Source organism: Mirounga leonina, unplaced genomic scaffold (genome assembly GCF_011800145.1).
Source record: "Mirounga leonina isolate KUSES-001 unplaced genomic scaffold, KU_Mleo_1.0 Mir_174, whole genome shotgun sequence".
In the NCBI taxonomy this organism is placed as follows: Eukaryota; Metazoa; Chordata; class Mammalia; order Carnivora; family Phocidae; genus Mirounga; species Mirounga leonina.
The window spans coordinates 20,974,994-20,992,938 of record NW_023270451.1 but is presented as its reverse complement, the minus strand read 5'-3'; the positions used below and the strand labels follow the sequence as shown (position 1 = coordinate 20,992,938).

General features: G+C 34.4%; 1 protein-coding gene and 1 pseudogene across 2 annotated transcripts in view; one reads left to right on the top strand and one right to left on the bottom strand.

Annotated features, from left to right (window-relative positions):
- VPS50 (VPS50 subunit of EARP/GARPII complex) overlaps positions 1-17,945 on the bottom strand; it is a 130,296-nt gene that overhangs the window by 56,122 nt on the left and 56,229 nt on the right. Inside the window, exons 13-16 of one of the 2 annotated variants that reach the window (XM_035020571.1) lie at positions 16,302-16,434; positions 13,033-13,121; positions 6,249-6,343; positions 5,820-5,918 (exon numbers count right to left, since the gene is read on the bottom strand). In XM_035020571.1, the coding sequence (XP_034876462.1) occupies positions 5,820-5,918; positions 6,249-6,343; positions 13,033-13,121; positions 16,302-16,434 (416 nt within the window). Of the gene's footprint in view, positions 1-5,819; positions 5,919-6,248; positions 6,344-13,032; positions 13,122-16,301; positions 16,435-17,945 lie in introns of those variants that run through there. The other variant, XM_035020572.1, reaches the window with a different exon arrangement.
- Positions 7,299-9,197, top strand: LOC118021242 (annotated as a pseudogene).

Here is a 17,945-nt window from a genome sequence, read left to right as displayed (position 1 = left end):
ATTCAGAATGGCATAAAAAAATATTTATATGCTATAATGCTAAAAACAGGCAAGACTAATCAATAGTGATATAAGCCAAAATAGCAGTTATCTCTAAGGATGAATTTTGAATGAGAAAGGACACAAGAGATCCTTCCAGGGTAGTGGAAAAATTCTGTATCTTAACCTGGGTGGCTTATGTGGTATACAGATATGTAAAAATTGATGGAGTTGTACATTAAGACGTGTATACTTTTATATTACACTTTATTTTTTTCAAAAAAAAAAACCTTAATAATCCTCTTATTCCCCTAACTAAACTGTCTGCAATAAAGGCAGGCTTGTTTTAACAATACAGCCACAGAGGGCCTTAGGCAACATCAATCCACTTGTGAAGGATCACAAGGTCACAACTAGTAGACAGCAGAGGGGCCCTGATTTCCAAATCTTTCTTTTCATTGCACCACTGTTGAAAAAACATAGTCAAAGGCAAAAATCTACTTATTTTGTGACTGTGAATGATAAATTCATTAACATTATCCAAATTGATTCATTAAAGCCACGGAAAACTTCCTTTACATCTCTGCCCAAGAACATTTTTACACAAGTTGGAAGGTTTGCATTTTACTTTTTTCTTCTATTTGACTCTACTAATACACATAAAGAATAACAGTTACGATGAAAAAGCAGTGAGTTCATAAATTACAAACTGCAATCAGATGCTGAATAACAGAAATGAATGCTGACCTATTATGTGAAAAGCAATCGTAATTATTACTGTTTAAGCAGTTCAGGTGCCCCTCTGTCTTTAAGAAACAAGATATAAATAGTATACAAAGAATCTCCTGTGGAGTACAAAAGAATAGGTACAATTCAAATAAAATCTAAAAGATTTTAAAGGGCAAATATAGTAAAGAAGACAATAACCAATCTTAGAGGCATCTCAAATATGCTGACCTACTAATTAAAGGGAAAAAAAAAAATCCACGAATTGGAACTGTGTGAAATCCAGATCTTTTAACTAACCTGATAAAAGACTTGATGCAATAAAAGGCAGGTTCCAAAAACAAACACTTCAAGGAAGGTAAAGATTCCACTACAAGCCGGCCACATTTAAAGAGAAGGAACTTGATGCTCAGAGAAATTAGAAAACCAAATTACAGAGGTGGTAAAGCTAGTAAGTAGTACAGAGGTAGGAATCCAAGTCCACTGATAACACCACGCTTTCCCAAACATTTTATCAGCAGGAAGAAAACTGGAAATCAATAACAACAGTATAAATTAAGAGGAGTTTAAGAGTGGTCTACCCACTATTATTATATACTATGGCAGAGGGAGTTAGTCTGACATCAGATAGATACCATGAAGACTTTGTTCTCATTTTAACTCCAAAATTCAAGCCCTATTGTATAGTTTAGAAATGTAAATGTTTTTACTTTTAAATAATCTAATTTACAGTATTTTAAATATTAAAGATAATTTACTGGTACCATTATCACCAAGTCCAAGAACATTTGTTTTCTAAAAATATTTCTCCTATTTTCCCAAGGAATATAGCAAAGAGAGTTGCAACAATTACCTCCTATCCCACACACATTCTCTCATACAACATGACCTTACCACTCCCCCATCAAATTTCCCTCCTCTTAAATCTGGGTAGCCTCATGACATGTTTGTATTCAATGGAATACGGTGGAAGGACTGCATGACTTCTACGCCTACATCAGAAAAAGCCTTGAAGCTTCTGCCTGGGTCTTTTGGAAAACTAGTGCTGTGGGAAGCCAGGTGCCATATAAGGGAAGTCCCACCACCCTGAGATCATCATAGTGGAAAGGCCACATGCAGGCACTATGGCTAACAAACTCAACTGTGTACATCCTTCTAGCCATCTCCACCAAGGTGCGAGCAAAGCCATCCTGGATTCTCTAGACAAACCCTACCATCAGCTGAGTACCACTCAGTCACCTCAGCCAATCCTCTAAGGAGCAGAAGATTCATTCAGTTCATCTCTTCGTAAATTCCCGACTCACAGATTACATGAAATAATCATAAAATGATGGTGGTTTTAAACCCTTAAGTTTCAGGATAGTTTGTTATACAACAATAGTAGTTAAAATGTAAGTTGGACACTTATAAATTTAAACCTTTATATTTGTTAAGATTGTTTCCTTAAAAAAAAATCTGAGATCTATCATAAAAAAAACTAAAACTATTGATCACTTATTTACTGCCCTCTCTGAAACCTTAACCAAAAGCGCTTATTTGGCAGAGAATATATGGGGGGAGAAAAAGCAAGTGAGTTCTACAAGATATAAAGCCCAGTACTCAAAAAAACAAAAAAGATTAAATCACTTGGTCCAGGCAGAAAACAAAGAGAAGTATATGGATAATAAACTTGATCCTAGAAACACACATTTTGAAGATACTTAAAAAAATAAATTTTTCTTACTCAGGCAATGGGAAAGTTTTTCTCCCTAAAAGGATAGGTGACCTCTCCCCTCTTCTAACACCAATCGCTGTACCTTCAGGATCCTCGAAAATATTTTATAAGATTCGATCATTAGAGTAATTACAAATTAAAGTGCACTTGTTAAATAGAATGTTCTGGCAATTACACTACATAATTTCTATGTCATTACTGTTTAAATCAGATAATTTGTGCTTCTGGGACTTCTGTAACATCTGGCAGAAGAATGACAGCGTTGGATGTATACAAACTTAGCACTGAACATAAAGGAATTTGGGGGAATAAAACCTATATTTTTGTAAGATAAGAATTCACATTGATAGAGACTGTGTTCCCTCAGTCTAATGTAATTTTGCCCTGGAAAAAGATAATGGCATACAGACTTTTATACAACTACCACAAGCAACATGAATATACTTTATATAAATAGATGTTCCACCCAAAGGTAAATGCTTCTATTTTCACCTTATTATGCCGACATCTCTAAACCAATAGCCTAAGCAGACTCTAAGTCAGAATAATTTGGTCTAAGAATTTCTTGATTCTCAGGAGCTCTATTTGGCAGTAGAGGACCATGAAACGATTGTAAGCATATTTTAACACTTTTATTACAAAACTAAAACCCACTTGATCTATAGTTCACCATGTTTCATACTGCTTTTAAATATTTATGTAGTATGATCTGGTGAAGAAGATATTAAATTGGAATTTAACAGATTTAGATTCATCACTAGCTAATGTAATGACTTTCGTCAATTCAGTATCATGTACATTGGCATCATTTCTAAACCACCTGTTAAGTTTATCTTGCTTATAAAGAAAAAGATTTACTTCAGAACACATTAATGGTTGGCATTAACTTTACCAAATGATTTTTATTATAATTTTCCAAATGGCAGCTGTTGGACAGATAGTGGCCATAGCCAGTATATAAGCTGGGGATAGAGAAGAATACTTTTAGAAAAGTTAAATCTTTACTTTTTAACCTATTCCAATATTCCAATATACAACACAGCAAGAAAAAAAAGGCAAGATCTATAGGCAACACTTATGGAGACTTTTTCATCTAGCCACCCCATTTTGCAGTTGATAGAACCCATCAGCCAGAGTTAAATGATTTGTTCAGTGTCAGAGAGCTGGCAAGCACCAAAAGTGGAATAAGAACCCAACTCTACTATCTCCCGGTCCAGCTCTCCTTCTAAAAGTACCGTACAGCCTTTTCAATGGGAAACAAATTTCACATATATTTCTAAGAGAAGTCCATCAAAATGTTGAGTGTTTTGGAAACAGTTAATAATTCATTTCTAGTCTCTAATTTCATCAAGGTAAACTTTGGTGAGGAATCTCCATCATGGTCATAGTCTAGAAATGCCCAGACCTGGCTGCCATAATGACAGATACCTTATGACAATAAGTAAAGTAGAATGCAGAATGGAGACCATTAAATAAATCAGGGTTGTTTTTTTCATCACACATGTTGTGCAGTCACTAGGAACACAAAAGGTCTCCCAGTTGTCTTACTGACTTCGGTGAACTCCAATAGTAAGTAATCTTTGGGAAATGGACATCTGTCATGCTTTCATTCTGACAGGTAAGTGAGGCTTCTGGCTCCTTCATAGTTCCTTATCCTTTCCCATTTATGATTTAAAAACTCCTCCTTTTGTACAGCAATGTGTACAAGCCAGGCTATCTTTTCAGCAGAGCTTAAATTTTAACAGGAAAAAATATATATACAAATAAAGGCAGTGTTTAGGGTTTCATGCTCTCCCCTTACTACTGTTTTCCTGAGGTTTAATCAATAAAAAAAATTTTTTTTTAAATCTTCTAAACATTCTTTTCAATTCAACTACAAAGCCCAAAGGCTCTGCTTTGGTACAGGATCAAATTTAAATCTCTTTCAAAACATATTTAATAGTTTACAATAACAAAGAACACTTGTACTTAAATATATTTAATAATTAATTAATCATTGGTTTGAGGTCCAATAATCTCTCTTCTGACATGGCACCTATCACTCTGACCAGGTATTGACTCTGAGCAAGCAGAATTAAACATACATACATACATACATACATACATACATAAAAAAAATAAAAATCATTGAGACAGGAAAAAAAAACAATAAAATAAAATAAAATCGGGGTGCCTGGGTGGCTCAGTCATTAAGTGTCTGCCTTCAGCTTGGGTCATGATCCCAGGGTCCTGGGATCGAGCCCAGCATCGGGCTCCCTGCTCAGTGGGAAGCCTGCTCATCCCTCTCACACTCTCCCTGCTTGTGTTCCCTCTCTCGCTGTGTCTCTCTCTGTCAAATAAATAAATAAAATCTTTAAAAATAAATAAATAAAATAAAATGTTTAAAAAATAAAAATAATAATAAATAAAAATAAATAAATAAAATAAAATCCGTACTTTCTCTGGCACCAAATAACAATAAAATCAAAACATAATTCTAAAAAATAAAAATGTAGAATAAAAAGTAAGATACAACAATTCAACTGATAAAATATATATAAGGAATACAGTACAGTCTCCACCTTATATCAGGAAAGGTCTAATAAATAGCTCTCTCAATTTAATGCTGCTTTAAGCATACAATCACATTGCTAATTAAACACTCCCATCTTCCTCCATTCCCAAAACCATTCCTAATCACACTTTCTAAAGTCAGTAGTGACTGTTTTGCAATGTAATACATAATTTTGACTTTGTAGCTAGATTCTGAATATCATGTCTTCTTCTTTAGAACCTTCTTACTCTTAAAAGGTAGATGCTTTCAAGTAACCCCTCCCTGAGTGCTGCCTCTAGTGATCTAACTCCCTCACTAGCTCACACCATATATGCAGATACAGGATAGTGGCCAAATTCTTTCGGTGAACTCCAATAGAATAATCATCTTTCACCCATAAAGAAATTGGTTCAATATTTAGTTCAACATTTTAAGCCTCTCAGGACAATCTATCAAAATTTACAATAAATAAGGAATGAGAATATTTTATGATGTTTTTGGCAAAAAAAAGTCCTTAACCATCGCAAAAAGAACTACAAAGGAATTCTTTCAAATTCAAAAGTAATTGTTTTAGGGGCTCCTGGGTAGCTCAGTTGGTTAAGTGACTGTCTTCAGCTCAGGTCATGATCCCAGGGTTCTGGGATCGAGTCCCCAATGGGACTCCCTGCCCAGCAGGGAGCCTGCTTCTCCCTCTCTCTCTGCTGCTCCCCCTGCTGTGCTCTCTCACTCTCTCTCTGTCAAATAAAATCTTAAAAAAAAAAAAAAAAAGTAATTGTTTTAAACCAATTAATGCTATAAGGTTTAAGCATTAGACAAAGTATTCTCATTACCTAAATAAGTCTATTCATATTTTATTACAGTTCTTACCTATGGTAGTTCTTAAAATAGTTGACACTCTGTTTTCTAATGGACTCTTGCAAAACTTCAGATTTGCTACCACAAAATTCTTCTCCAACTTGCATTAACCTAGTTGGATAAAAAGATTTATACAAATTTCAGCAACATTCTTATTACAGAACAAAAGTAGTCCAGGTCATCTTTCTTCAAAGATAACACACCATAAAAATGGATGTTTGAAGAAATTCTAAAGTTCACAAATTCAATATGGCTTACAGACATCCAAAGGGCAGAAATATTTAAACACACTCACACACACCCAGCAGAAATTAGATTATGAATGTTCAATTGTCTTCATTTCCATGAAAAAGTTATATATAACTCACTGATTCATGATTTCTTTGATTATCATCGTTGAATGACTCAAGCTAAAGAATAAAACAAGATCTCACACAGTACCTGCTGATTATATCCAAAACAAAGATGAAATCATCATATTTAAATATAGACAAATCTGTTCCAAGCAAGTAGGTTTTTACTTTTAGCTGAACATCCTGCAAAACAAAACAAAAAAATATTTCAAGTGAACCCAAAATATAGAATATAAGCTCCCAGAACCATTTATTCTATAGCTACACATTGAAAGAGATACGAATACATTCTTTTTTTTTTTTTAAAGATTTATTTATTTGACAGAGGGAGACACAGCGAGAGAGGGAACACAAGCAGGGGGAGTGGGAGAGGGAGAAGCAGGCTTCCCGCCAAGCAGGGAGACTGATGTGGGGCTCAATCCCAGGACCCTGGGATCATGACCTGAGCTGAATGCAGACGCTTAACGACTGAGCCACCCAGGCGCCCAACAGGAATACATTCTTAAGAATATATATTTAGGCCAATAATCAATATTCTTACAGTGATATCACTGAAACAATTCCATAAACATCAGATATAAAAATAATAATGATGACAATCATCACTATTAATACATACACATATGCAAGATAAAAATTATATCCTCGTTTTGGATATGAAGATAAAAATCATCATCATTTATGTGTGGCTTGGTAGGCTAGAAACTCCAAAATAATCAATTCAAAAATAATTAGAATAATCAGTTCAAAAATATTTAGAATTAATAAGATAACTATGTGATTATGTGCAATACATAAAAATTAAGTTTTCGTGTATTTCTGCTATAGTATCTTAAAATGAGATTCCATTTAAAATAAAGATTAAAACTATAATGTACTTAGGAATAATTTTAATAGGCAACATTAGACCTGTAAGAAAAAACTAACAACTCTAACAGGATACAAAAGAAATTTCAATAAAATGAGAGTCAAGGGACTGAATGAGTATAAAAACATCAACTTTTCCAAATTAATGTTGGGGTTCAGTGACATTTTAACCAAAATCACAAAAACCTTTTCCTATGAACAATCATTCTAAAATTCACCAGAAATAAGAAACAGGCAATAACCTCTTTTTAAAATACAAAGCTTTGAAAAGATGGAGTAAAAGTTATAAGTGATGTTGAAGGACTTGTCCTACCTGTACTAAATATATTACAAATTATTTTTAAAAAAACAATACTGCCAATACCCAAAGAATCAACAAAATAGGACAAACAATTCAGAAATAGTGCTAATATATATATATATATATATACAAAGCTTAATAAACAACAGTAAAAACTACTGTTTGCTGATTGTTTACTTTTTATCAGCATTATACTAAGAACTTTACATATTATCTTTAATCCTAAAACAGCTCTGTTGAGCAGGCATTTATTATCCCCTGAAGAGAAGAAAAACTGAAAACAGGTCAAGTAATTGCCTAAATTCACATGCCCTGTGAATGACAAGGCTAAGATTTGAATCCTGGTCTCTCTATCTTCAGAGTCTCCTCTTTCCAGCAGACCTTGCTATGAGGAGGCATCACACATAGACAAGAAAAAAGATTATTCAGAAAGTAGTAGAGGAAAAAAAAAAAATCAACTAGATTTGGAGGGAAAAACTCCTCTCTCCTCTCCTTATATCACATATCAAAAGACATACAAATGGATTAGATAACTGTTTTTGTATGTTTGCAAAAGATTAAAAATTAATCCAATAAAGCAAAAGTATTTTCTCAGTACTAAGTGTTCTAGGCAGTCCTCCAGGTATTAGGGATATAGCAAATAATATAAAATTTAGATAAAGATCTATAATTACCAGATGAATATTGACCTGAGCTTTACACAGGAAAAAGTATTTTAAGAATAAACGTAGCACAGATATTGAACTCAAGTTGGAAGAGGGCACTGTGGTCTCAAAACAAGAGGTAAAACTGCTGCCCAGTTACCCCGAACCCAACCCTTCCCCATCGCCATCGCCACTGCTGCTAGGGAAGGAGGGCCAAGATCCAAAGGAACCAGAGCAGTTGAGAAAACTTTTTTTTTTTGGTGATTTGAGCTTTGAAACTATGGATGACAGTTTAAGAGAACATTCTGAAAAATGGGGCACACTTACAGATTGTGTGGTGATGAGAGACCCCCCAAACAAAATGTTCCAGGGGTTTTGCTCTTGTGACTTATACTTGTATTGAAGAGGTGGATGCAGCAACGTGTGCTTGACCACACAAGGTTGATGGGCCTGTGCTGGAATCAAAGAGAGCTATTTCTAGAGAGGATTCTATAAAGCCTGGTGCCCATCTCACAGTGAAGAAAATTTTCATTGGTGGCATTAAAGAAGATACAGAAGAATATAATTTGAGAGACTATTTTGAAATGTATGGCAAGACTGAAACCATAGAAATTATGGAAGACAGGCAGAGTGGGATTTGCTTTTATAACTTTTGATGATCATGAGAGAGTTGATAAAATTGTCGTTCAGAAACACTATTAATGGGCATAACTGTGAAGTGAAAAAGGCCCTTCCCAAACAAGAAATGATGTCTGCTGGATCCCAAGACATCGTGGAGGTAGGTGGATCTGGCAACTTTATGGGCTGTGGTGGAAACTTTGATGGAAGAGGTGGCTACGGTGGTGGAAGTGGCAGGAGAGGTAGTTATGCAGGAGGTGATGGTAGATATACTGGATTTAGAGGTGTTGGTGGCATCGATGGTGGTGGTCCTGGTTATAGTAGTAGAGGAGGTGATGGTGGTGGTGGACCAGGATATGGACACTGAGGAGGTGGATATGGTGGCAGTGGTAGAGGACAGGATGGTTACAATGAAGGAGGAAATTTTGGAGGTAACTATGGTGGTGATGGGAACCACAATGATTTTGGAAATTATAGTGGACAAAAGCAATCAAATTATGGACCCCTGAAGGGGGACAGTTTTGGTGGAAGAAGCTCGGGCAGTCCCTATGGTGGTGGTTATGGATCTGAGGGTAGAAGTGGTGGATATGGTAGCAGAAGGTTCTAAAAAAATTTCAGAAGAAAAGGGCTACAGTTCTTAGCAGGAGAGAGAGTAAGGAGTTGTCAGGAAAGCTGCAGGTTACTTTGAGACAGTAGTCCCAAATGCATTAGAGGAACTGTAAAAATCTGCCATAGAAGGAACGACGATCCATAGTCAGAAAAGTTACTGCAGCTTAAATAAGAAAGCCTGCTTGTCCAGGACTGTCATAGCCACAGTTTACAAAAAGTGCAGCTATTGATTAATGCAATGTAGTGTCAATTAGATGTACATTCCTGAGGTCTTCATCACATATAGCTTTGTCTTTGTCTTTTTTCTTTTCATTACATCAGGTATACAGCCCCGTAAATTGTGGTAGCGGTACCAGGAATAAAAAATTAAGGAATTTTTAACTTTAAAAAAAAAAGAAGAAATGTAACATAGGTCACAAAAGATAAAGGTCAATGGTCTGACCTCATAAAAATGCTGATCATCTACATATTGAAAATATAGTAAGTGAAAATAGACAAATGACATACAAAAGATTACTCATTATCACATAAATCATTTTGGACCTATAATCAAAAAACATGAGCAAATAATTCACAAATCAATAATAAATGGATTTTTAAATGTTCAGCTTCCTAATAATTAAAGAACAATGAAATAAAACACGAATAAAAATATAAACAGATTGAACTGCCCAATTAAAAGATAAAGAGAGACAAACTGAGGGTTCCAGAGGGGAGGGGGGGTGGGGGGATGGGTTAGCCTGGTGATGGGTATTAAAGAGGGCACGTACTGAATGGGGCACTGGGTGTTATATGCAAACAATGAGTTATGGAATACTACATCAAAAACTAATGATAATAAAATTTTTAAAAATGTAAAAAAAAAAGATAAAGTCTCTCTCTCAAAAAAACATTTCTTTTGCATCTATAGAAGACACAACAAAAACATGATCTAAAAGCATTTAAAATAAAGGGACAGTCAAAGGAAAATATGAATAAAATAAACACAGCAATGGTAATAATAAAGCAAACTAGAATTCACGGCAAAACGCCTCAGGACAAAAGAACTATATATTTTCTTTAAATTAACGAAGGAATTACATACAAAGAAGGTAGGTAAAGTGGTTACTAGCATTGCAGCATCAATCGACATAGCATCCAAGTATAAAAAGCAAAAGCTAATGTTAGAAATAAAACAAAAACCTGACAAAATTACAATCTTTCTGGAAGGTTAAAACTCCTCCCTCAGAATTACACAGGCCAAGGAAACAAAGAAAAAATAAAGATATAGATTAGAATAATACAATTAATAATAAGCTTGCTCTAATATACACATAGGACTTAACTCCTACCACAAAGAAGAAATACAGTTATTTTTCAAATGCTCAAGCAAAAATTTTTAAAGTGGGTGGCATTCTAGGATGTAAAGAAAACCTCAAATTCACAAAAAGTAGAAATACTGCAACCCCAATGCTCTATAACAAAAAGAAATAAGTAGCATAAGAATAATATGAATAATTTCTTATATATCAAATATTTAAAGATGAAAATGAAAATCTTGGAAGATTGAAACTTTCATATAGATTCGTAAGCTCCATAAGGTCAAGTATCATGGATTCACCACCGTGTTCTTAATTCCACAGTGTCTGCCAAATGGTACAACTCATAAAACCTTTTTTCTTACAGATTTTCTATTTGAGTCAAAATGCATGGAAAATACTCTAAAAATTTTCATATAAAAAAATCACAGTCATTCTGACTTTGAGTTTAGTTTTTATGTTAAAAAAGTTAAGTTTCTGGGCGCCTGGGTGGCTCAGCTGGTTAAGTGACTGCCTTCGGCTCAGGTCATGATCCTGGAGTCCCGGGATCGAGTCCCACATCGGGCTCCCTGCTCGGCAGGGAGCCTGCTTCTCCCTCTGACCCTCCCCCCTCTCATGTGCTCTCTGTCTCTCTCATTCTCTCTGTCTCAAATAAATAAATAAAATCTTAAAAAAAAAAAAAAAGTTAAGTATCTTCTTATGCTTTTCAATCATTTTTCATTATCTCTATATACATTTATAATAAATGTATATAAATTGTCACATGCTAACTTGTGCTTTGGAATTCAAGATTTCAGATGTTAGAAACGTATTATGGCACATATAGCATATACATTTAACACCCCCCAGTGGGGTTCTAAGGCAGTATCCCAAAATAAAACACATTAATATTCCTGCAACATATAAACGTTCACTTTAATGCGATAAATAAATACTACACAAAAAAGCTTAATGACAATACAGGTCTGGTTCTGCTGCTGAATGAATTCAAATCAGGTCAGGTTTTGCCTGCTGAATGTGTTATCAAAAAACATTTGTTTTGGGCGCCTGGGTGGCTCAGATGGTTAAGCGTCTGCCTTCGGCTCAGGTCATGATCTCAGGGTCCTTGCACTCTTGCTCTCTCTCAAATAAATAAAATCTTAAAAAAAAAAAAAAACCCTCAAAATGGATTAAATACCTAAATGTGAGACCTGAAACTATTGAACTCCTAAAAGAAAACACAGGCAGTAATCTCTTGGATATTAGCCTTAGCAACATCTTTATATATTGCTATATGTCTCCTCAGGCAAGGGAAACAAAAGGAAAAATAAGGTATTGGGACTAAATCAAAATAAAGAACTTTATATGGTAAAAGAAGCCATCAACAAAATGGAAAGGCAACCTAATGAATGGGAGAAGATATTTGCAAAGGCATGTTATTCTCTTCTGAAAATAAGAGGATACATTTTCAGATTTGCTTCACAACGTTTTTGTTTTCCCAAAAAAATCATTTTAATTCTCATATATTGTAAGCCTATGTAAAATTTTAAGGGGTTAATACCCAAAATATATAAAGAAATTCTATAACTCAACAGCAAAAAACCCAAATAATCCAATTAAAAATGAGCAGAGGACCTGAGTAGACAATTTTCCAAAGAAGATACATAGATGGCGAACAGACACATGAAAAGATGCTTAATGTCACTAATCATCAGGGAAATGCAAATCAAAACCATGAGATATCACCTTATAACTATTAGAATGGCTAAAATCAAAAAGACAAGAAATAACAAGTGTTGCCGAGGATGTGAAAAAAAAAGGAACCCTTGTGCACTGCTGGTGGGAATGTAAATCGGTGCAACCACTCTGGAAAACAGGATTGAAGTTCCTCAAAAAATTAAAAATAGAGTTACCATATGATCCAAAAGAGCAGTCCAAAAAGAACAAAAAAGAGTTATCTTCAAAGAAATTACACTTTTATCTAGGAAATAATAAATTTTAACATTAACAAATTTAATTATCTGATAACAACAACTATGCTACTAAACTGCAAAATAAAAGTTAAAGATACATTCAGCCAATAAACACATAAGATGCCCTCAAGGCACAAAAATCATTGACTGAGAAAATTTTTTTTCATTCTATACTAGATTTCAGCCCACTATATCACCTATTTAGTTATCCTTTTCCTAAAATTAATAGAAAAGGAAAGAAAACACAAATGAATGAAATAAAAATAAACAGAATATCTCAATAAGAAAGCAATTTCTTTAGGAAAGCATACATTTGCTAGGACACTAAAAGAAAAAATGTAATAAAGGAATATATGTCTATTTCCAATGGAGATTTTCAAATTAAAAATTTATAGTCAAATACAACTGTGAACTAAATTATAGAAGTTAAAGGACAGATTTAGTCCAAAGAAAAACTAACATAGAATTCACTATATAGGAATGCAAATGAGTACAGAAAATTCAAACACTGAATTTCTAAACAATTTAGACATGAAAGTTTCTATTGCTTTTGTAAAAAAAAAATAATTTAAAAAACCCAAACCTGCCATATTCGTGTAAGTCCATGTTCTAATTTCTTTTTTATGTAGCCACGATCAAAATCAGTTTCTTCAGTACCCATATTACTCCCTTCTGAAAATACAAGAGGATACATATTTTCAGATTTGCTTCACATTTTTGTTTTCCCAAAAAAAAAAAATCATTTTAAAATACTCTCATATATTGTAAGCCCATGTAAAATATAGAAAATATGTTCAATATTTATACAATCAAAACAATGTCAAAAATAAGTGTTAGGATTAAACGCATTTGATACATAAACTTAAGACTGTGAAATGTTAAGTATTTTACACCTAAGACCACTCAGTACATATGCGATTGGAGCTGGGATTCCAAGTTGGATAATGTGATCCCAGAGACCGGGTTCTCAATGACTTATATACTGCCTACTGCCGGGGCATTACCGGACCCATTAACCTAATTATCAGTTAATGTGCATGTTAACAAGGGTACAGATTGCAGAACTGCTCATGCAGTAAGGTAATGATGCACATGTTTTACATCTTTCATGACCCAGAATAGTCTAACAAAGAACCTAACAATGTCCAGTTCAACAGGTGAGAGCAATGACCTGCTTGAAAACAAATTTCCCCCTAAAAGCAACTGAAAATACACGTATATACATTTATATTAAAAAGATTATGCCTTGGGGCGCCTGGGTGGCTCAGTTGGTTAAGCGACTGCCTTCGGCTCAGGTCATGATCCTGGAGTCCCGGGATCGAGTCCCGCATCAGGCTCCCTGCTCGGCAGGGAGTCTGCTTCTCCCTCTCCCGCTCCCCCCTCTTGTGCTCTTTCTCTCTCTCACTCTCTCTCTCAAATAAATAAATAAAATCTTTAAAAAAAAAAAAAAGATTATGCCTTTTTTTTAATAAACTGTGGAACAACTGAGAATACTATTTCACCTTAGGCTAGCAGGGTGAGCACTGGTAACCAGCAAAAGGCCCTTGCATAGGCCAGGCCCCATATTCATGCCTAGTGTACCTCTGACCACTCCTACAGCTTAAGCTTTATTATCTGTATGGTCTGGCTATTAGGGACCCAGCAGCTCAGGGCAGTGCACCTGGATGACAGCTTTAGAGTTTTCTTTTAGAATGGTAAAGCATTAGGATGCCAGCAGTATCACTACAGAGCTACAGGAGACAACCTCTTGAGCCCCTATCAGCTTTATGACGTTCTGGGAAGAAAAAGGTTCAAATTACTGACTCCTACAATTGTATTCCTTACTGTGAATATGAAAGGATTAATTGCAGGTGAACAAATGACTTTTTCAAGTTCAATATATTGTCAGATGTTAGGCTAATCAAGGTCCTGAATATTCTTTAGATATCCAGAATCAGGTCAAGGAATTTTAGCAAAGAGTACTAATAAGTATATAAGGCTCAGTGTTTTAAGTTTGACTTTACACCCCAATGAAAATACATACACAGACACAACAATACATGCAAACTATGAGCCTGAAGCAAAAAAGCAAACTTCACTATGATGAGTATGTATCATCCCCTAAACTCTTATATTTCAAGTGTGTATTAATATTGTTCCAAACTTTCTCTCTGGTTTCTCCCTAAATAATGTACCAGAAAAGGGAAAAGAGGTGCTGAAATGTCTTAATAGTTTCTGCATCTAGAAAAAAATAAAAGTTGCCAAAACAGGATAAACTTGTGAAGGTCTGGTGTCCCAGTAATCCCACCAATTCCCTAAGTAAACTGAGATTAAAAAAAAAAAAAAGGCCTGTGGACATTTCGTCATCATTATCATCATTATTATCTCTTGACCCATTTCCTTTGACATTAACAACAACCAGTGTAAGCACGTTACATTATCCTTAAACTTTATAGCAAATCTATGGGTACATGCGTTACTACCCTATGGAGCTGTTTGTTTGCTTTGATTTTTTAACCTCCCACTTTAAGAAGGAAGCTGAGGCCTGGAGAAGATAAACTTCTTCACATTCTCATCTTTGGAAAATGGCAGTCAAAAATCTAAAGCGGGTATCTCTGACTGCAACACCCGTGCTCACACGGGTAGTACAGGGATGAGAGTACAGGAGTTGGGTAAGAACAGTCTGGCCTAGAAACCTGGCCCCCTCTTCTCTGCTTTCTCCTCCTCCCTTCCTTTACCACCCCCCCAGCAATATTCCTAAAAGGATGAAAATCCTTCTATAGAATCTTCCTGTTATTTTTTGCTATCTATATTTACTATCTATATTTATAAACTTCTTATGAGTCAAGAAAAATATTAAACTTACGCCTTCTATACTATAAGAATCCTACAATACGATTTGTGTTCTTCCACGCACCCAAACACAGAAACCAAACACCTCAGAAATTAGAAGTTACTAAAATAATTTGATTGACTAGCTACATTAAATTGTATGCAATACAAAAAACCTGTGCAGTATAATTTATTTTGCCCATATTAAACAGAATGCTGATAAAAACATTTATTACTTTTAAAAGTATTTTGAATACTTAATCATATTGTTCAAGGATGATCACTTAAGATATAATTATACAAATGAAGTAAGTTAAATATAATGTCTAGTTAATAATTCCTCAAAGATTTGTTCTTTATGTAGCTGACTATACCATAGTCATTTAAAGTTGTGTTTTCCATTCAAATATTAGTATTTTAAAGCCTTTTTATAAAATTTTAAGTCCTGCTGTGTTTTCATAGGAAGAAAAGTATAATTATGATTTTTTTCAATATTTTATTTATTTATTTGAGAGAGGGAGAACGTAAGTGGCAGGAGGGGGTGCAGAACCCAACATGGGGCTCGATCCCAGGATCCTGAGATCACGACCTGAGCCAAAGGCAGACACTTAACCTACTGAGCCACCCAGGCACCCCAGAAAAATATAATTATTAATTCTTAGAATCTAGCTTTATTAGTACAACTTGCAAATTAGCAAATAGATTTAATATTAAATATTAGCATTAATTTTACAGTAAATTGGACAGACCAATGTCTTACCTGGTTTGCAATTAATTTTTTAAAAGCCCTTTGTTAATAATTTAGTCCTAAAGCCATCACCACATATTCCTGAAAGCTGGTAATATCTATCACGTAAGAAGTCCTTTGGTCCAGTTAATCCCCAAAGTTAATGGAGCTTTTATAGACACTGAATGACTTTCTTCAGTGAATATTTAACCTATGGGTCACTAAAGTTCCTGAAATGGCTATCCCTTTTCTTTCTCCTTATTCCAGAAATATGGCATATTTATAGTTGTTTTTAAAATAAAATAATTTCCTACCGGAAGCAGAAGTAGTATCCTCATTGTCATGTTTTTCATGCCATTCCATAGTCCTGTAATAGCTGAGCATAACTTCCCACAGTGCTTTGCACAGGTCAGCAAGGCATGGAATATAGCTGTCTGGTGTAACATGCTGAAGAAAATGAGCAAAGTCAACTTTAAAAATTATCACAACTTGGAAAAAGGAAATCAATCCATTATGTCATTTGTGTAACTTAAGTACCTTTGACAATCTCTAAATTCTAGAAATCACATGGATATTATAGATATTCCATATCTATTAATAACATTTTAAAATAATGTTTTATATAACATAACTATGAAACAATATGTAGTCTCAAATCTCCCTAATGAAAATGAGTATCTTTTCCCCCCTCTATCCTTTGTATAAACTACCAGCTTGTCATTCTGCCCTCTAACTGTGGGTAGAGTGATGCCTCCATTCTATTTTGCAGGCTGTCATTATGGAGCATTTGCTTCATCCTTTGAGATTTTGTAGCATTTCTTCCTTTTGTAATCAATCTATCACAATCAATCATGCCAATAAAACACTAAAAGGCTAGTAAGACTGGTATATACTAAGCCCTCCAAAGTGAAGAGCTAGTAGAAATAAGCTACATAGCAAATATGGCTATGGTGTGATTGATGCTTAAGATAGCACAGGTTGGTATTGGTCCTCTCTCTTTAAAAACATTTTTTCCCTCCTCTAAGCTCCATGTTTATTAAAACATTCATCAAGCAGTTAATAAAAACATGAACTCGTATGGCTCAGTTCACTTTTGTGCAAACAAGTCAAATCTCTGAAACTCAACTAGGAAGTAGTAAAATAAAGCAGTTGTTAAGCTCTGGAGTCAGACTACCTGAGTTGGGTTTATGCCAAGAATAGCAGGATGGTTTAATCTAAAAAAAATCTATTAATATAATTCACCATATTAACAGTCTAACAAGAAAAACCAAATGATCATCCTAACAGATGCTGGAATAAGCCTTTTGACAAAATTCAACAGCCGTTCCCAATAGTAACTCATAAAAAAATTAAAATGGATGGATATTTCTTTAAGATAAGGAAACTAAGGCAATACCCACTGTGGTCAGGAACAAGACAAGGATGCCTACTATCCCCACCACTATTTAACAATGTTCTGGAAGTATTAGCCAATGTTATTAGACCAGAGAAAAGAGTAAGAAGCAAATAAACAGGAAAAGAAGAAATCAAATAATTTCTATCTGCAAATGATAATAATATATCTAGAATATAATTCTTAGAGAATCAATAATAAAACTAACTCAAACAAAATAATTTAGCAAGGTAGCAGGTCACAAAATTAATGCAAAAAACAAAAGCATTCATATATACAAATAATAATCCATTCCTCATATCATACACAAAAATAAGCTCCAAATGGATAAGAGATCTAAATAAAAAATAAAACTATACTAGCACTAGAAGAAAACTTGAGTTAATTCTTCTCTCAGCTTGATATAGGGAAAGTCTAACTACAACTAAAAATTCAGAGGTAATAAAATGTAAAATTTGATACATTTTAGTACATAAAAATTTTTTTTTTAAGATTTTATTTATTTGACAGAGAGAGACACAGAGAGAGAGGGAACACAAGCAGGGGGAGTGGGAGAGGGAGAAGC